The following is a 21,979-nucleotide window of genomic DNA, read 5'->3' on the forward strand; positions in this document are numbered from 1 at the left end:
CAGTGCTGAATGGAATTTGTCATTTGAGTTTTGGGTGACAGTTCCAAGGATAAAGATGGGGTCTTTGGGCAACAGCTCTAAGCAGAAAGAAGCGGTCTTTGGCCCGGGGTCTTTGGGTGACACTTCCAAGTAGAAATAAGGGGTCTTTGTGTGACACTTCCAAGGAAAAGTAAGTGGTCTTTGGGTGACAGTTCCAAGAAGAAAGAAGGGGTCTTTGGGTGACAGTTCCAAGTTGAAAAAAGGGGTCGTTGGGTGACAGTTCCAAGTAGAAATAAGGGGTCTTTTAATTGACAGTTCCAAGTAGAAATAAGGGGCCTTGTGTGTGACAGTTCCAAGTAGAAATAAGGGGTCTTTGGGTGAAAGTTCCAAGGAGAAATAAGGGGTCTTTTGGTGACAGTTCCAAGGAGAAACGAGGGGTCTTTGGATGCAAGTTCCAAGGAGAAATGAGGGGTCTATGGGAGACAAGCACATGAGTTTGCTAATAATTTGGGGTCCTTGAGTGATGAAATGTCAAGTACCCAAATGACCCACCATTTTCAGGTGATATTTGTTCTCAAGAGACATAATGGGATTTCTGATTCTGAAGTCCATCAGTCATCCAGTTGCTTTTTTTTGCAGTTTGTACTCAATGACCCCCCTTTTGGCAATCCTGTACCCAATGACCTGCATTTGGCAGTTTGTTACCCCAAAGGCCCCCCTTTTTAGTTGCCCCCTACTTTTAACGAGGCACATCCATGCCATTCCAGATAGGGAGTGATCCCCCTGGGCGTGCACCCAGGCTAATATATGACCATAAAACTTACCACAAGTGCAATTGCAATGGCTTTAGCTCCAGCGGGTCCGAGTCCATGGTGCTTCATTACAAGTTCGAATCTCCAATATGACGTAAGAAATATGACACCGGGATGACGCCGTTGAGACGACACGCTTCCTTGTAGGTGGTCCTGCCTGTTGCATCATAGTCTTCACGCACCTCTGTAGAAATACACCCAAATGCATTAGAAATATGCCCAAATCTATTAGGAATATACCCAAATGTATTAGGAATGCACCCAAATGTATTAGGAATACACCTAAATGTATAGGAATACACCCAAATGCATTAGAAATACACCCAAATGTATAAGGAATATACCCACATGTATTAGGAATGTACCCAGTATTAGGAATACACCCAAATGTATAAGGAATACACCCACATGTATTAGAAATGCACCCAAATGTACCGCTGTGAATGGGGAGGAATTTATGTACTGAGTCAAAGAAAACCATGTTCATAAAAGATTGAGAGTTCATACACACACACGCTATATAACGGCGCACGTGATTGGTCGAGAGCCGGGCATAAACAGCGTTTATGCCCGGTGTCCCGGATGTGCGATCGCCGGGTAGGAAAAATGAAGGAAAATCATGAAAAGCAAGCGGCCCCTCGGGCATAAACAACCGTTTAGTCATGAAAATATATGAATGAACCCCTAAATATTTTGAAATTTGCAAAAAGGACTGGTAAGATCTAAAAATAAATTACAAGAAACTCCCTCTCTCTCTCATATAAACACCTGTGCCTCAAACACACATGAGCACCCCAGCACATAACACCACCTACAATAACACACCCCACCCTTATCCACCCCTTCCACACACAACCCTACATGTGTGTGGAACCACTTGGAACAAGGATGTGAAAAACATGATGAGTTTGTACTATCCAACCATGTTTGAGTTTGTTCACCTTACCATGGATGTGGATAAGTTTTTACTTTCCAAGTATGGATTTCCATTCAGAGGCAAACTGCTGTTATTTTTACTTTCTTAACGACGTTTAACGTCCAGATACAATGTCTAGGAACAGCCATCTACCGTTCCTGTGCATCCACTGTTGCACAGATATTTCTCATGTGTGTCCTTGTTCGCCAGTGTTTACAAACACACTACCACCAACCCACACCTACTCCCTCCCCCACCCCATAAACACACCCCACACACAAGTGACACAACCAATATCATACCACAAACATAATTATTATAGTATTATTTGATGTTGTTTTACTATACCATGCATAATATTAGGTTTGTGCTGGAATGGTGTGTGCAGATACAATATGGGCTATTCCAGTTGAAATCCATACAACTCCTATGGAAGACATGACCACAATCTCATTTGAAATTCACATTATATAAGGTCATGTTTTCCTATAAGACTGAGGTGTGTGTATTTGAACAGGAATAACCCAATGTTGCTATAACTACATTGTGTTTGGTGATAAAGTACAAAATGGTGCCTATATAGAGAGTATGCAAACTCGGGGGGGTACTCAAGTTTGGTTTTGGTAGGGACATGCCGCTGAGAATTTGAAAGTGGACCCATAAATATACCAATTTTTCAAGAAATTTGGACCCATTGATATACCAGAAGTCAAAATTTTCGGCCGAATTGAACCCAAATTGTCTTAGTTTTTACAAATTTTCCCAAAATTTCGGGAAAATTTTGACAATTTTGGCTAGATTAAGGAAAAATTGGGGTGTTTTCCGAAAAAATTGAGAAAATTTTGAAAAAAGGACCCATTCATATACCAAAATAGACTTTGAAAAAGGGGTCATTGATATACCAAAAGGCTGAAAATGCTACCCATATTTGCGGCACGTCCCTGTATGGTCATTTGTACTGAGTACCCCCCCCCCGGATGCAAACGACATCACTCATGACAGAGTCATCCTCATTCAAATAAAATTCTGGCCTCCGCAAGGTACAATGGGGTAATTTGCATGATACAATAAAACAAGTGCAGGCAAATGGTGAATGGTTTTGGAATTGAACTAGAGACCTGTCCCTCTGTCATGTGTCTCCCAACATGGCTGCCATTTCAATAGTTATACTGTTCCAGTTGGTTTATTGCATACATTCTATAACTACAAGATTTTGTGCAGTGAGGTGTATACAAACAAATCGTCGGTCGCATCACATACTGGTCTATCTTGAAAAACACGCATTTCGAGAAAATCGCAATTGAAAATCTTCGTATGAATTTAACCTTTCTATAATTTTATTAGACTATGGATTTTCATGAAAGTGGTTTTAAATTAAAGCATATACTTAAGGGCTGGGGTATGAACGTTTGGACAGTATTTATTTTGGGACATCAGAGCACATCAGACATATCGAATTGCATTCTGAATACGAAGAATGTCATTCTGATATCAAATAATTTAGATTTTTTGAAATTCGCAATTTAATACACATTTTATGGCAAATCATTAAAAATTGATATTTTTGATATTTAACAGTACTTGAAGTAAACTTTAGAAATCTGATGATTTATACTTAACGTGTATGTAGGTATGAAAAGCCGACGATCAATTGAAAATTTTGACTTTCAGTATTGAAGATATGGATTTTTTCCCCAAAACACCAAAAAAAAAAATTAGTTTTTTTTTGTTTAAAAATCCATATCTTCAATATGAAATGTCAAAATTTTCAATTGACCGTCGGCTTTTCCTCCCTGCTACATACACTTTAAGAATATAACATTAGATTTATATAATTTACTTCGAGGACTGTTATATATCAAAATTTGAAAAATATCAAATTTTATAATTTGTCATAAAATTTGTATTATATTGTGATTTTCAAAAAATGAAAATTATTTGATATCAGAAAGACATGCTTCAGTATTCAGAATGCAATTCGATAGGTCTGAGGTGCTCTCATGTCCCACAAAAAATACTGTCGTAAAACGCTAATAAACGCTCATTTTAGATCCCTTAACAGATTTATTTAAGTGGAATCTTTAATTATATTTACGTATGCAATATTGCTTAAAACTACACTAAAGTTGTAGTTCTGTATGTGAAATAGTTAATTTCCGATATCGTATTTAAAGTGCGTTTCATACTGGTCTATCTTGGGGGCTATCTCGATTTCGAGAACAATCATGACAAAGACGTGACTTTAGATGCATCACATACTGGTCTATCTCGAGATAGACCAGTATGTAATGCACTTTCAATACGATATCGGGAAATTAACGATTTCACATACAGAACTAAAGTGTAGTTTTAAGCAATATTACATACGTAAATATAATTAAAGATTCCACTTAAATAAATCTGTTAAGTATATGCTTTAATTTAAAACCACTTTCATGAAAGTTTATAGTCTAATTAAATTATAGAAAGGTAAACTTAATACTTAATATTTTCAATTATGTATTTTCTAGAAATGCGTGTTTTTTTCGAGATAGATCAGTATGTGAAAATACGTATTTTGAAAATATCATAGATAGTTTAAATTTAAAATTTGTAACTAATTATCTAGGAAAAATTGAGGTCTGTAATTTGTTGTATTGGAAGAGCTCCGTAAAAAAGAATTATATACCAATTTTCTCAAAAAAGTCAAAAATTCAAGATAGACCAGTATGTGATGAACCCGACGAAATAAGAAAAATATAGCTAAATATCTATATTTTGAAAATGAAAGAAGGCCCTCTGCATTAAATGTCACTTGACATCATTCTACATACAATCATACATGTATATTGCACACATGTCACTTGACAGTTATGCCCCTTGACATGCTGTCATATAGAGCATATAGAAACAAAAAATAATTGTAAAGGTTATAAAAATAACACAATAACTCAAAATCTAGGGTTAATTTTTTTTAAAATTTGAATAACAAAAAGAAACTCATTTTAATTCTGCAAAATTTTGATACCTATTTTGTCAGGATTGCTCAAAATTTGTAGCCACATGGTGACTGGGGACTCTTTGAATGAAAGATGCAGATTCAAAAGTCGCACTAAAAAGCGACTAAAGCCAGTCTACCATTACATTCCCTTTGGTAGTTTCGGTCAAGGATGACCCACAATGAACTTGAAGAGTGATAACCAGGCATTCTAACAACAAAAGCACTTGAAAATTTTAATGGGTTGAGGTGGAACTTTTGAATCTGCATTATTTTCATTCAAAAGATCACCGTGGTAACAACAAATGTTAGGCTATTGAGCCAGCAACATTAGCAGAACAAACCACAAGATTTCTTTTTTGATATTCGGTTAAAAAATTAAAAAGATTTTGAATTATTTCTCACAATGAAGGGGGCAAATACTTTATGTGAAATGTGTAGTTATCTGAGATTTACATGTCAATACACCCAAATGTATTAAAAACACATACAAATGTATTAGGAATTATACACCCAAATGTATCAGAAATACACCCAAATGTATTATAAATACACCCAAATGTATCAGAAATACACCCAAATGTATCAGAAATACACCCAAATGTATCAGAATTACACCCAAATGTAACAGAGATACACCCAAAGGTATCAGAAATACACCCAAATGTATCAGAAATATGCCTAATGTATTATGAATTACACCCAAATGTATTAGAAATACACCAAGATGTATTAGGTATGTACACCCAAATTTATCAGAAATACACCCAAATGTATCATACGCCCAAATGTAACAGAATAATGTGTTGAAAGTGAAATGAAATGACTCCTTACTTCTTCGTAATGCAATCACAGTAGCTGTAGAATATGATTAAGGCATGCATGGAAAAGAATTCAAAACATAATGAGAGAAAAAAATCAATGTATCATGAAGATTAAATTATGATTCATACTCAGGATTTGAAGATGCTTCTTTAAAAATCTTCTTCTTCGGTAACTTTAAAAATTGACATACCGGCTCATAGCAGTAGGTGTACCTCTACATGATGATAACTTTTCAAGCTTGGAACACATAAATAAGCTTAAAAAAGGTGTGACTGTGAGTGTGAGACACAAAAGGTGACAAACTCATGTAAAATGTTTGGTGGGATGTTTGGGCATATCACAGCCAAGTGTTTGCAACTTACAAACCCTGAGTATAAACCAGTATAGGGAATAATTAATTAGAAATGAAAGAGACATGTAGATTTGGCTATTCCAATTGAAATCCATACACCCCTATAGAAGACATGACCTTAATCTTCTACACACTATAGATTTTGAATAGGGTCCTCCATTCAGGTTAACCGCATTTGAAATTCACACTTCATGAGTGAAAGATAAGGTGGTGTGTTCCATTGGATTGGAGGTGTATGGATATCAACTGGACTAGCCCAAATTTCATGCAGGTAGTTTACCCATACTCCCCGCCAACAGAAATCGGGCAAATGCAACATAGAAATTCTTCTATAGCTTTCAAAATTTTCCTTTCAGCGAACAATGGGATTATTATGGCACCCATGAAAACCCTGGAACCTAGGAGAAGTATTAGAATTCAAAAACAGAAACTTGAAAGCAGGGTCTTAGCTAGAAATTGAGGTTTGCCCATGGAGCTTAATAAAATAAGGCTCTATGGGTTTGCCTGTCATTTGATTCTCTGAAACCCAGTGTAGTAATGTAGCATCTGTCAAAGGCATTAATTTTGCCCGTCCCGAAGCACACTCCCTGGAGAGCAGCTAGCTAAGAAACTGCTTAAAGTATGTTATTTGATATGGAAAATGATAACTTGAAATGAAGCACTTATCAGTTTTAATATCCTAGTAAAAGAAGATTGACAGCAATGATCTCTTCAATGAAGAAAAAGAGAATGATGATGCAAGCATGAAAATACTATCTGGCTTGGCATGCTTTCAGCTATTCCAGTTGAAATCCATACACCCTCTATGGAAGACATGACATTAAGCTTCCACACAGGGGGTGTAAATTTCAAATGGAATCACTTATTCAGTGTCGTCTGCTCCGAAATGGGTTATTCCAGTTGAAATTCATACACCCCCTATGGAAGACATGACCTTATCGTCCACACAGGGAGTGTGAATTTCAAATGGAATCACCCATTCAGTGTTGTCTGTTCCAAAATGGGCTATTCCAGTTGAAATTCATACACTCCCTATGGAAGACATGACCTTTATCTTCCACACAGGGAGTGTGAATTTCAATGGAGCCACCCATTCAGTGTTGTCTGCTCCAAAATGGGTTATTCCAGTTGAAATCCATACGCCCCCTATGGAAGATATGACATTTAAATAATCTCCCACACAAGGTGTGTAGATATCAAATGGAGTCACCAATTCAGGTAGCTTTATTTGAAATTCACACTCCCTGTTTAGCTCTGTTTGGGAGATTAAGGCCATGTCTTGGATAGGGGGTACATTAAAGCCACGATTTCTCTGTGATAGGGAAAAACAGAAAAATTCACGGAATTTGGGGTTTGCTCACATGAAAATAGTGAAAAACTGTCTAAAATGTCTAACTTTTGTGTTGATTTGCAAAAGAAAACAAAGAAAAGTGATAATTTAGCAGTAATCAACCATTAAACAACCATTCTAGCATTTATTCTAGGCCTATAAGATGCAAGATTCTGGCCGATACAACTATTGGAAGTACACACAAGACAATTGATGCTGCTTAATTTTAATGGGGATGTTGAGGGGTGACTACAGTAAAAAGATATATATAATTACATAAGACAAATTACACTTTTAAAAACATGATTGTATTCACTTTTCAGTGCTTTATAATGTAAAACGGAAAATCACGGAATCATCCAATTTGTAACACAGAATTTAAATTTTGTAACACAGAAAAATCGTGGCTTTAGCCTTAGGGTACATGTATTAATTTCATTATGATTTTTTTTAAAATGAGGCGTGGCATATCTTGGAATCAACCTTTTAAAAAAAAAAAAAAAAAACACAAACAACTTTTTTCAGTTTTGATACATGGATCGTACACACTATATCACGATTGATCACAAAAAGCTGCTTTACACCCAAATGTATATGTATCAGAAATACACCCAAATGTATCAGAAATACACCCAAATGTAGAAGAATACACCCCAAATGTAGCAGAAATACACCCAAATGTAGCAGAAATACACCCAAATGTATCAGATATACACCCAAATGTATCAGAAATACACCCAAATGTATCAGAAATACACTCACATGTAACAGAAATACACCCAAATGTATCAGAAATACACCCAAATGTATCAGAAATACACCCAAATGTATCAGAAATTAACCCAAATGTATCAGAAATTCACCCAAATGTAACAGAAATACACCCAAATGTTACAGAAATACACCCAAATGTATCAGAAATACACCTTAATGTATCAAAAATACACCCAAATGTATCAAAAATACACCCAAATGTATCAGAAATACACCCAAATGTATCAGAAATACCACATCATATTACCATCTATCTCTAAGTCCGTATCCCAGCCTCCAGTAGTCTCGCTACTGATAGTATGTGCAGAGCCTGGCCTATCATCATCAGCGCCAACATCTCTATTGATAAGTCCATCCATAATACTGTCTGGTCGGGATGACATGTGGCTTCCTGCACGACTCACCATCTATGTGCAAACATATAACAATTATCACCTCAAGTGTGTGTCAACTGCAAAATTATGATTTTTGTTTTTTCAAAATTCAAAAATTTCGGAATTGTACATTTTCATGAAATCAATACTAAACCAATCACGAGTGCATTGGCATGACTGGATTCATTTCCGCATAATAGTTGCATTTAGGCCTGGCATTTTCAGGTAATTTTGTACCCGGGTACCCGGCGCATTTTTCGAAATTAAAAAAAAAAAAAAAAAAAAAATTTACATTTTTTTTCAGTTTTTTATTTTTTCAGTTTTGTAGTGTCGGTGGACCTACATGCGCTGATTTAGAGGGGGGGGCACAGCCGCCCGTGCACCCCCCCTTTGGCGGATCCCAAAAATAAAAAAGAAGAAAAGAAAGAGAAGAGAAGGAGGGAAAGAAAAGAGGAAAAGAAAAGAAAGGGAGAAAAGAAAAGAAAGAAAAAGAAAACGGAACAACGTAAAAGAAAGAAAGAAAATCTTCGGGCCTATAGCCTAATAAATCTGTAGTGAGTATCATACACCGGGTGGCACTCTCCAGGCGCTGGATTCAGCCCCCTCAAAAAAAAAAAAAAGAGGAAAAAGAGAGAAGAGAAGAGAAAGAGGAAAAAAGGAGAAAAGAGAAGAGAAAAGGAGAAGGGGAAAAGTTAAATTGCACGTAATTAGTAGGTCCATGCCAAATAAACCGCACAGTAGCTCACAGTCTGGTCTATCAAAAGTAGGCCCTATAATACTAGCGGGAATACTAATAGGTCGGATCACCAAAGTCAGTATTGATACGGACTCCATGCTGACTTCGATCCATGCATGCTTTAAATTGCGAATCTCCGAGTCTTAGGCCTAGGGCCTATTAAAGTGTCAATGTAACATTTTACAAATTGAGTTCGGGCCCTGTTTTGTTTTAAAAGCAATGATATACTCTCGTATATGTATAGTGTAAAACAGATGCACCAAATGGCTTCAATTGGACCTTCACTTCACTTTGCAAAATTTCCAAATTTCGGAGGGGGAACATCAGACACCCCCTGCCTATATAAACAACTGCCCGTTTTCGCTTCTGTATTTCACACCCAGCACTCTGAATTTATACATAACAGTGAAAAAAGGTGGCTTCATTGGCCTGTCATTTCATAAATTTTATATTTTCGGCTTTTTCAAACTCAAATTTTACACCATAATAGTGCCAAAATGGTCCACCAAATGGCTTCAATTAGGTTTTTATTTTGCAAATGTTTCTCATTTCTGAGGGGGCATCCCCCTCAGACACCCCCCACCCATGTCGCGCAACGTTATGGGTACATAGGTATAAAGCAATAATTTTACAAAAGAGGTCAAAATTTGTCCATTTAATGGCTTCAATTGGGTCGTCTTTTTGCAAATTTTAGGCTTTTCAAACTAAAATTTTACACAATAATGTTGACAAAATGGTCCACCAAATGGCTTCACTTGGGTCTTCATTTTCCAAAAGTTTCTCACTTCTGAGGGGGCACATCCCCTTCAGACATTCTCAAGCGTCAGCAAGAAGCGCCTCCGGGATGCACGCCAAGGTCCATTTCTTACATTTCATGTTTATTTTAAGGAGTGTGCCCCCTTTCTCGAAATCCTGTATCCGCCCCTGTGGACCTAGACCTAAATGCTAGGATCATTCATGGTTGACCTAAAAAAAAATAACTTTCAAGATGTTTTGTATTTTAATATGAAAATTGATAATTTGTATTCATGTCATACTCTATTAATTAATGATTTCAAAATGCATTGAATTTGAATGCATTTTGAAATCATTAATAGAGTATGACATGAATACAAATTATCAATTTTCATATTAAAAATACAAAACATCTTGAATTTTTTTTTTTTATAAATTTCGGTACCAGTATTTTGCTGCCCGGTAATGTAATCTCGGCGGGTACCGCATGCCCGCCCGAAAATGCCAGCCTTAGTGGCGTTACGCCCACACAGTCGCACACACTGGCGTACATCACGCAGTGCACACAAAAAATCGTCACACTATGTCAGGCTGTGTTCATTCAATTGAAATCTCCACTATAGGATTTCAATTATTTGTAAAACTAATTTCACATTTCAAGTTATGGTACCGTACATGTTGTTTTGAGGAATGACAAAGTTTTTTAGGGATATTTTAGTCTTTAGAGTTTATTTCAAGTGGTGTACAGTGATGTAGGTTCGTGAAGCGGGTTTCCTTGTTGAAGCGATAGTAGTAGGATAGGAGTCGCAGCTGAAACGGTGAACTCTGAATTTACATGGTCAGGGGACTCGTTTCATATTGGCTTGGCTAGATGTGAATAAGAGACATGGACATGGTTTGTATAAAATATAGTTATACCCATTACGGCTTTGCATAAACAATGACACACTGATTATGCCCTGTTTGTACAAATTATTAACACTTTATACTGTAGTGTACTATGTATTATTCATACACTCTTAGATAGCGAGAACCAATCGGAGCAAGCGTTAGAAAAATCCAAACCATGCACTGATTGTGTACAATGTACACTCCGTTTACTACGCGCAGTGCTTTCGCAGTTCGCACATGTTCCCGTCGCGTAGTAGTTGATTCATTTTTCGGGCGGGTTGATGCATTTATATATTGGTTAGTATTTTCCAATATCTTTAGTGATAATTTTGTTATAAAAACAGCAAATATCACAAGTTTTTTTTTCTCATGTACATGAAATAGGTTAATGAATGCGTATTACTTGTTGCTCGAGAAATTAGACAAAATAATGCACTTGCGCTGAGTGATGCTGATGCGTCTAATGAACTCCCCCTTTCGCTTCGGGGCTCATCTCATGCATTTAATAGACGCATCAACATCAGCGGACGTGCATTATTTTTGTAATACGCATTCATTTTTAATAACCTGCCCGCACTACAATAAATAATAGGCTAGTATTATTTAATTATTCATTGTACAAATTTTGTTAAGCTTAAAAAATCACCTTCCTCTGGTCTCCAATACTGCCTCTGCTTTTCGCTCTGCTAGGCGCCCGACTGCCACTAGTTTTATTGGCATTTTTCTCATTGTTGTTCTTCTCTAGTCCACTCTCAACCTTGTCCGTTCCCTGTTCCTCGGAATTCTCCTTGTCATCCGACATTATCAAAACGAAAAATTACTTTTCACTTTCGATTTCTCACTTTTCGTTCACCATAGATGGATTACCGGAGTTGCTAGATATATCCAGCCCAAACCAGGGGTCGTATCATGCAGAGTCGCCTAATTTTTTCTTTATTCTGTTCAAATAAGAAATATAGGAAATAAATAACTTGAAAATAGCAGAGGTTATAAGTGTTATTAACTTGATCAATAATTTGTTTCTATGAGACAAAGAGACCGAAATATTGTCAAAAACGTTGCGCTTAAAATCTTCAAAAAACGTCTAATTGGGCTCTAAGTTGCAGATTATTAAACCTTGCCTGGCGAATTGTATATAGTTGCTATGCTGCACACGTTAGTCGCAACGTATTGGCACAGGGAAACGTGTGCGTTTGTGATGTAACGGGTCTTTGCACTACTGACAAGGGGATGCGGTTAATGCACCTGTCGCTAATTGATTGATTGAAGTTGGTGCCCAATTACAATGGTGCCCTTTTATCCCCGGGAATATTTAGGGACCGTTCACAAACACTTGGAGAGGGGCTGGATTTCAGCCCCCATTAGGGACTGATTCAAAAAATTATCAAGAGAAAAAAAAATAAATGAAAAAAAAAAGTATTAAAATAAAAATAAATGAAAAAATAAATGAAAAAATCAAATAAAAAAAATAAAAAAAATAAAATAAAATAAATGAAATGATAAATAAATAAATGAATAAATAAATAAATAAATAAATAAATAAATAAATAAATAAATAAATAAATAAATAAATAAATAAATAAATAAATAAATAAATAAATAAATAAATAAATAAATAAATAAATAAATAAATAAATAAATAAATAAATAAATGAAATAATAAACATAATAATGGAAAAAGAGAGGTTTGATAATGGTCGCCATTGGTCGACAAAATTACGGTGACAAAAAAAACTGAGAGTTTTATCTATCTCGTCCCAACTATACAAATATAATAGTACAGGGTGTCACAAAAATCACAGAATCCTCATTGCATCCTCTTTTTTTTTTTTTTCAGAATAGCCCGGGGCAGAATAGCTGATCAAATATATTTTGGTACCGGTATGTAAAGAAATTTAAAGAAACCTTTAATCTTTAGCTTTAATAAACCGAAAAAATATTTTCAATATCGGCTCACAACTTTGGAAGATATAGCTCTTTTAAGATTATCAACTATTTCAAACTACTGCGATTTGGTAGATCAGAGCACTCTCCCACATAAAAAGTGTACACTGTACAGCCTAAAACAATGGAATGGAACATAGGAGATTAGCACACACAGGCGTCAGGCGTATATGTAGCATAAAATAAGTATGGGAGTATAGTGAATTTAGAAGGTAAAAAATATGAATAGGCCTAGGCCTACTGAATAAATATAAATTGATATTCACTCTTCTGAGATATCAAATGAAAAATTTCTTAAAATGCTTATATACGGGTACCCAATTTGTCTTTTTTTTTCTGCAATTTTATATGCACTTTTAAACTTAAAGGAGTATTTCGTGATCCTAGGCATCTTATGCATAATGACATTTTTCAGTAGATATCCACGAAAAAAGCTTAGGCCTAGCCTATTCCCAAAACTTGTGCCGTCTTTCAGTCACCCGAAGACCCCTTATTTTTCCATTTGATCTGTCACCCAAAGACCCTTAACAGCAATTTTCATATATCACTGATTTTGTTACTTATTTTGAAAAAACAAAGAAATTTGAAGCCATTTAGAACTAGAAATTCGATGTTCAAGGTTTCTGTGGCGCTGTTTCGGCTCTCACCCAAAGATTCCATTTTAAAAAGGTCATGTTCTCACCCAATTACCCCATATTTTTTACATTTTGCTCTCAGCGAATGCCAAAAATCATGCTCTCACCCAATGACCCCATATTTTTTACATTTTGCTCTCACCGAATGCCCCTTTAGTGCGGAAGTGCCAGCCCTATCACCTATATCCATTTCTTATTGGAGTCCCCCCCCCCGTGGCCCCGGGGCAATGTGTTGTAATTTCATTCTGGTATAGGCCTACCAGAACGTAATTCAAATTTCACGATATTTTTGCTAAACGAATTAATCTACAAGAAATATTTTGTAGGCCTACATTATGCAGAGAGGTTTCCAGTGGTAAAAATCCGCAACTTTTTTGAGAAAAGTGGGGGATGATGCTGTGGATCACGAAATGCCCTTTTAATTTTAACCAAACTTAAAAAGGCTAGAAAATTGGGAATAATTTGTTGAAACTTACAACTGTAAAACATAAACATAAAGACAGAGAAGACAACAATACAAAAGTTCAAGCATGAGTTTACTTTTAACGTCTGTGCTCATTCGGCTATTGGGCTATTCCAGAAAATAGATGCACACCCCCTATAGAGGAGTTCGGATATCCGGACTTTTTGTCCAGTCGTGGCTGTTGGAAATCCAGACTTTTAAAGTACCCAAAGGCAAAAAAATCCGGCAGAAAAATAGTTCAAAATCAGAAATCCTCAATTTGAGAGCTCATTTTCAACATTTCCGTGATTTTTCCTGCATTTGATAGGATTTCCAAGCTTTTTCCAGTTAACATTTGCAACTGGAATTCCAGTCGTTATCACAAAGCAGACTTGGAAATCCGGACATTTCTTTGATTGAAAATTTACTCCTCTATAGGGGGTGTGCACCTATTTTCTGGAATAGCCCATTGTTGGTGGGCGGTATTGATACTAATTTTATCATTTTTATATCGATTTGCCCATACCTTGTTTACCGAGATATTTCACCGCGGTTTTAAAAGTAATATTTTTATCAAAAAGAAAGGCGTTCCTTACACTGAAGATAAAGGTAAGACTGGGGAATCATCTTGGATATGAAATGCTTAGATTTAAATTATTTGAATGTTCATTTTGAACTCCTTACAAAATTCAAATAAATACGAAAAATTGATTCCAAAAATTGGTTAAAGACAAAACAGAGTGACTGCCGAATTCGGCACCAACACGAATTCGTCATCAACTCTGTTCATGACTCTATGTGCTTAGTCCTAGAACTCATGAACTCTGGCCATAGTATCCGTTTTTACTTCTACTGGGGCCAGAGGCGCTTACATTGATAAATTTGTTGAGCATGCTTGAACGATTCAGTACAAAAATTGAACATTGAAAGCGAGAGGGCGAAAATAAGTTTGTTATGGCCAAGCGAGGCAAAAAGCATCAAAGTTTAATCATGGTTAAATATGGTTAAATCTATAGGCATGATCACAAAATTTTCATGTAGGTTTTTTCACATGGAAATTATTTTGTTTAAAAAGGTGATTATTTAACTTCAAAAATGAGGGGTCAACCTAGACTCGCTTGCCAGTCCTATATACGCCGTACCTATGTATATTGAGGACTGGCTTTAATACGCCATTTTGGATGTCAAGGAAATACACACTTAACGATTTGCGCCCGGTTAGAAACTTGAAAAAAATCTTTAAAATTTCATCAATGTATATATAAAAGTGGTACCAACCGTATTGTGCTTGCTAATTTAAGACTCGGTTGAAACAAAATTAAGGATCGAAAGCATTTTAGTGTCCAAAAGGCAAAATTATCGTCAAAGTTCTGCGAAATCGGCACCTTTGCGAAGGGTTCAGAATTGAATCGAACGAAAATATCCGATCTTTGCGATCAAAAACACAAAATTACAACTTTAAACATACTATTGGCAAAAGACATTATTACCAAACAATACAGAATAGAAAATTTGACATCATTTTCTCAAAATATTGAAAAATTTGCTCACTAGACATCGAAAAAGTACGCAATCCAATTCCCGTTCAAACGTGTGGGAAACTGAAAGTGCGATAATCGTGACTAGGTCAACCATGTCTGTAGCTCAAATATCAGCAAAGTTATGGGCAAATGTTAGCAGAGGACGAGGTAATCACACCTCCGAGACTCCATCACTTCGATTTCCACTGTCCTTCTCCGTACGAAGGTCTGAGATTCCTGAGCATAGCTGGTCCAGGGTACACATAAAATACCACTTTTTCTCATAAATACCACTTCCTACCATTCCTCACATGAAGATGAGACTTTTAAAAACAAAACATATTTGTTGCATGTTCGTAATTTTTGAGCACATTTGAGGATGTAAAAGACCAGACTTGTGACTGTTATCATCGCCGTGTTTTGAATTCTTCCTATAAATAGATGCCGTCAGTGTGACGTCATCACTGCGACGTGAGTTCACAGTGCCCCGTTTTAACTTACGTATGGCACTCATGGCCCTAGTGAGGAAGGAACAGGGCCATGATGTTTCGGGCTAGGCAAATGTCGGTCTACTTGTATACCGCCTGTTCTTCCATGAACGGGCGGTATACAAAAGCGTCCTTATAAATCACCAGCGAATGTTGTCGTTTTTCACTCATTGTTCAAAATGTGGGAGCGTTTGCCGAATAGGGTGCAACTCTACTAGTCTTATTACAAGACTGCCATACCCATTTTGTACCCTCCCCAACCCTAAACCCTAACCCTAAACTCCGTAAACGAGGACTGGACTCAAGTCTAGCAAGTTGCACCCTATTCGGTAATTGTACCAAAATGTGACATGCACAACAAAATACAGCCCCCGAAATAGTCTACTTTTAGCGACCCTTAACTCCGAAACAGTTTAGTCAAAGTTAAAAATGCGATCCCCAACCCTTTGCTTACCTTTGGACGAATTTGTAGTAATCTCTGTGTTGAAAAATGTCCGGTACTTGCCCGGTACAAACATAGAAATGGCCACATCGCTTCAGTCCTGGTAATGAATATTTCTTCCGTCATCCAATATGCACACTACCTGTTGGAAGCGCACAACCCAAATCCTCATTGTGTGACCCCACCTGGGGCGTTGATGAGTATCACCCCACCCCCCTCCCTTGGAAGCGCACAACCCAAATCCTCATCGTGTGACCCCACCTGGGACGTTGATGAGTATCACCCCCCTCCCCATAGCACTGCGACTGATTAAGTCCAGTTCCTTGGTTTTCAGTATTATGTGAATTTTAGGCAGTGCACTTGCTGGGAAAAATTTTTGCACAATATTTTCTTTCAAATTTTTCTTTTCCAATTTTTTTACAATGTACATCAAGGTTAGAAATTGAAATTTTGTTTAATTATTTTTTTAATGCAGGGGCTTGCATAGAGTATTGTTATTTTCCATCATGGATATTGAGGGGAGTAGGCAGAGACTCCAGGAGATCACCATATCAAGTAATAACACAACAAGTCAACAAAATGGTAAGTCTATTGGATATTGAAGGGAGTAGACAGACTCCAGGAGATCACCATATCAAGTAATAATGCAAGTCAACAAAATGATAAGTCTATTGGATATTGAAGGAGTAGACAGACTCCAGGAGATCACCATATCAAGTAATAACACAAGTCAACAAAATGGTAAGTCTATTGGATATTGAAGGGAGTAGACAGACTCCAGGAGATCACCATATCAAGTAATAATAACACAAGTCAACAAAATGGTAAGTCTATTGGATATTGAAGGGAGTAGACAGACTCCAGGAGATCACCATATCAAGTAATAACACAAGTCAACAAAATGGTAAGTCTATTGGATATTGAAGGGAGTAGACAGAGACTCCAGGAGATCACCATATCAAGTAATAACACAACAAGTCAACAAAATGGTAAGTCTATTGGATATTGAAGGGAGTAGACAGACTCCAGGAGATCACCATATCAAGTAATAACACAAGTCAACAAAATGGTAAGTCTATTGGATATTGAAGGAGTAGAGAGACTCCAGGAGATCACCATATCAAGTAATAATAACACAAGTCAACAAAATGGTAAGTCTATTGGATATTGAAGGGAGTAGACAGACTCCAGGAGATCACCATATCAAGTAATAACGCAAGTCAACAAAATGGTAAGTCTATTGGATATTGAAGGGAGTAGACAGAGACTCAAGGAGATCACCATATCAAGTAATAATAACACAAGTCAGCAAAATGGTAAGTCTATTGGATATTGAAGGGAGTAGACAGACTCCAGGAGATCACCATATCAAGTAATAACACAAGTCAACAAAATGGTAAGTCTATTGGATATTGAAGGGAGTAGACAGACTCCAGGAGATCACCATATCAAGTAATAACACAAGTCAACAAAATGGTAAGTCTATTGGATATTGAAGGGAGTAGACAGACTCCAGGAGATCACCATATCAAGTAATAACGCAAGTCAACAAAATGGTAAGTCTATTGGATATTGAAGGGAGTAGACAGAGACTCAAGGAGATCACCATATCAAGTAATAATGCAAGTCAACAAAATGGTAAGTCTATTGGATATTGAAGGGAGTAGCCAGACTCCAAGAGATCACCATATCAAGTAATAATAACGCAAGTCAACAAAATGGTAAGTCTATTGAATCAGCCCTCGAATTAACCCACGGCACCCATGGCATTTTGCCGTGGGTGCCCATCCATCCCCACTGCCGTAATGCCCTCAAAATATGTCCTTTACCCAAGGCAGTCACTTGCCGTGCCCTCTAATGAAGTTGCCGTCTGTGCCGTCTCTGCCTCTTTATTATAAAAGTATCTATTTATGTCTGTGTGTGTTTTCTCCACTTTTGAGAAATTGCCTTGATGCTCTTCTCAAATTTTCAACAGTTGCCATGATGCTCTCTTGAAATATTACAAACTGCTGTGCTGCCTTGTCTTTTCAGTGAAAATCCAAGGCAATTATCAACTTGCCCTATTCCCTAAAAAAGTTGCTGTGCCCCTTAAGATCTTTAATTCGAGGGTTGTATTGAATATTGAGGGGAGTAGGCAGAAACTCCAGGAGATGACCATATCAAGTAATAATAACGCAAGTCAGCAAAATGGTCCAACGTAGAGAGTCGTTGGTATGCTAAGTACTGCCTTTCTTACAAAGCCCATGATTGGTTAAATACATGACATAATCACCTGAGTACCCAATCAAATTAGAGCTTTTAGATCTCAGCAATTTTCAGTGTACGGTACCATAATTTCTTTGTGTTTTCTTGGTGAATATTGATTGACCTTTGCAGGTAACGAGATACCAAGTCGTGATGATCAGATTAATTTCAATAAACTATGCAAAAATGCGAGGAAGGCAGCAGAGGAGGGCCAGCCTAGAGAGGCTTTGGAATGCTACATGAAAGCAGCTAAAATACACAAGACAGAGAAGATAGCAAGGAGGATTGCAAAGTTACAAGTGAGTTGCATCTGGGTGTGGTCAAGTGAAAAAGATGTCTGTTTTTCTAATACAATTGGTGTATTCCTGTCACATTTGGGTGTATTCTTAATACATTTGGGTGTATTCATGATACATTTGGGTGTATTCTTATGCAAAAATGCCAGGAAGGCAGCTGAGGAGGGCCAGCCTAGAGAGGCTTTGGAATGCTACATGAAAGCAGCTAAAATACACAAGACAGAGAAGATAGCAAGGAGAATTGTAAAGTTACAAGTGAGTTGTTTACCCCATGGGTATTATTGCCTTTCTGATTGGTTAATGTAGGTTTCAAGCCCATTCAGTTAACCCATTGGAATCACTAAAGTGCCTTGAATTCTTTTTTATGTTGTGGGGATTTTTGAATGTGTATTAATTTTAACACTCATATGTGAGTGGACACTACGAATGAGCCGTAAACTCGGCAAATTGTATTCTGAGATACAGTGTAAAATGTGCCGCAAGTCGTATTCATAGGTGTCTCAATTAGGCGCGTCATGTTTCTCATTTGATAGCATTTAAACCAATCAATAATCCTATTGCTGAAGAGGATGATAATCTTCTACATATAAAATCATTAAATAGCTCTAGTCTTTGTTTGCTTTGGCTAAATCCTGTTCAAGTGGTGCGTTATAAATTGCATTGTTTTGGCTGGGTATGTATAACCAACAATTAACAATGAGAGGACATTCCTGTACCTCGTTGACTCGGGGATGATTTGAAATGACCACCAATTATGACTTTATTACCAGCAAAGTGGAAAAAGAGACACATATAGAACCGAAAAGGGTACCATTTTGTTGAAGGAGCAGAGTTCAACCAACCAAAACCCCGCCTCAGGATATCGTTTGAAGTCAAATGATATATTATTTTAAAGCTTATGATATATATTTTCTAAACACGAAATAAAACAAAATTGAGTTTACGGCTGATTCGTAGTGTCCAGTCACATATGCTGTGTACATTTGTGGTTGGTTTCAATAGAAAACATGAAAAGAGCAAGAAACATGCATAGACAAAAAGAAAAATACAAATTTTGTGTAAACAGTTCGGTACTTTTCTTGCAGGCCTATCTTGAGGAACATGGATCGGAGGACTCTGAAGAAGATTCAGGGATGATACACGTTGGCAAAGGATTTTCAGTGTATAAGGACGTGTACAATCAGATGTATCCCCATCAGCGGGACGCTATGTTGTGGTTCTGGAGACTACACAGGAAGCAAAAAGGTGGAATCCTTGGAGACGATATGGGGTATGTCTACATTTGGGTGTATTTCTGATACATTTGGGTGTATTCCCAACACATTTGGGTTTATTTCTGATACATTTGGGTGTGTTATACATTTGGGTGTATTTGTTATATATTTGGGTGTATTCCTAATACATTTGGATGTATTCCTGACATTTGGGTGTATTTCTAATACATTTGGGAGTTTTCCAAATACATTTGAGTGTATTCCTAATACATTTGGGTGTATTCCTAATACATTTGGGTGTATTCCTAATACATCTGGGTGTATTCCTAATACATTTGGGTGTATTCCTAATACATTTGGGTGTATTCCTAATACATTTGGGTGTATTCCCAATACATTTGGGTGTATTCCTAATACATTTGGGTGTATTCCTAATACATTTGGGTGTATTCCTCACTCATTTACAATGTGTACTCGTATTGGGCTATTCCATTTAAAATCCACACTACCCCTGTGGAAGATTTTGAAAATATTTTCCACAGGGGGAGTATGATTTTCAAATGTAATTGGTCAGGGTTAATCATTTTGAAACCCATATTCCCCCTGTACTATGGCTTTACCTATCTAGCTATCTTCCACAACTGGAGTGAGTATTTCAAATGGAAGTTACCCAAATGTCTATACTATTTGAAATTCATACTCCCTCTGGAAGACATTAGATAAATCTTCCACAGGGGAATATGGATTTTAAATGGAATAACCCATTGTGTGTATTTATATCCAACTGACAGCTGTCAAACTTGTATAGCCTCATCAACAGACTTGTGGATCAAAGTAAAGCACTAAGATAGAGTAGCAACAAGGCATCACATTTATTTTGTTTACATAACATTCACTGTCACAGGCGTTTAGTTTTATTTATCAGTTTTCATCAAAGGTCACAGAAATATCAGGGACTGCCTTTTGAGAAGAACAAGAGCAATTCTCTAAATCTGATATAGGAGAGTGATTTTTAGTTCTCCTTAGTTGACCATCTCTCCTTACATTCTATTGTAAATGTTCTAAACAGCTCTCCTTGAAGGTTCCAGAAGAGCTATTTAATGCTCCCCTCTCATGCAAACTTCAAAAGACAGTCCCTGAAATACAATTTTTTTAAAGTGATTTTGTTCCCAGAAAATTTTCAAAGCTGCAGAAAAATGGTATTGAAAGATTAAGGTTTAATGAAATATTTTTCCTGTCTTGATTTTTTCTGCGACCACGATGCCATAGATTTTGTAGCCCTGGTGCCTTCCTTAATTACCTCCCCTAGCTATGCCACTGCATGTAAGGTTGTAATTTGTACAACATGTGTCATTTCTTTGTACACATTGAGCAGCCAGCAGGGTGGAATTGTGTGTGCTATAATTTAATTAGATTTGATTCGAAACTCAAATTATGATTATATGACGCAATTAAGCAATCATATATTATTTTCAGCCTTGGCAAGACCATTCAGGTGATAGCATTTCTTAGTGGCTTGTTTGATATGGATGAGGTGCATTCTGTATTGCTGATACTACCAGTGGCTGTCATGATTAACTGGGAGAAGGAGTTTGAAAAATGGTAAGAAGTCATGGATTCGGCATGAAAAATGCATTAAAATGAGTACAAACAAGCCTAGTATTGGTTCAGTGGTATCAGTCCAGTGGGTGAATAATTGAGAAAAGGAATTCAAAAAATGGCAAAATATTTATGCCAGAGTGAGATTTATTTCATATATTTCATTTCATATTCATTTATTTCCATAAAAAACTGACATTCACAAAAACAATCAAATTAAAAATTTACAGAAAACAACACATTATGGAGGAAGAGGCTAGAAGGCCAATAAGGCCAGATATATCGCCTCCCCCTAGAAATTATAAAGTTACAAATAACATTTATACAAAAAAAATCAATCAAACATCACATAAAAAAGGAATCACTAACCAAAAGACAAGACAAGGACGGTGCTCAAAGATAATATATTAAGTATATTTTGAGATTAACATTTCTTTTAATTGATAACGGAAAT

General features: G+C 36.7%; 2 protein-coding genes across 2 annotated transcripts in view; one reads left to right on the plus strand and one right to left on the minus strand.

Moving 5' to 3' along the window:
* The window catches only part of LOC140165175 (uncharacterized), a 33,510-nt gene extending 21,751 nt beyond the window's left edge, over window positions 1-11,759 (minus strand). Inside the window, 5 exon segments of the mRNA XM_072188617.1 lie at window positions 804-871; window positions 874-975; window positions 5,519-5,542; window positions 8,213-8,372; window positions 11,348-11,759. Coding sequence (XP_072044718.1) covers window positions 804-871; window positions 874-975; window positions 5,519-5,542; window positions 8,213-8,372; window positions 11,348-11,503 — 510 coding nt within the window. The 5' untranslated portion in view covers window positions 11,504-11,759.
* Window positions 11,760-17,744: 5,985 nt separating this feature from the next.
* Window positions 17,745-21,979, plus strand: part of LOC140165176 (uncharacterized) — a 37,007-nt gene continuing 32,772 nt past the window's right edge. Inside the window, 4 exon segments of the mRNA XM_072188618.1 lie at window positions 17,745-17,810; window positions 18,549-18,715; window positions 19,798-19,982; window positions 21,403-21,528. Coding sequence (XP_072044719.1) covers window positions 18,656-18,715; window positions 19,798-19,982; window positions 21,403-21,528 — 371 coding nt within the window. The 5' untranslated portion in view covers window positions 17,745-17,810; window positions 18,549-18,655.

The sequence above is a fragment of the Amphiura filiformis genome, chromosome 11, assembly GCF_039555335.1.
Source record: "Amphiura filiformis chromosome 11, Afil_fr2py, whole genome shotgun sequence".
In the NCBI taxonomy this organism is placed as follows: Eukaryota; Metazoa; Echinodermata; class Ophiuroidea; order Amphilepidida; family Amphiuridae; genus Amphiura; species Amphiura filiformis.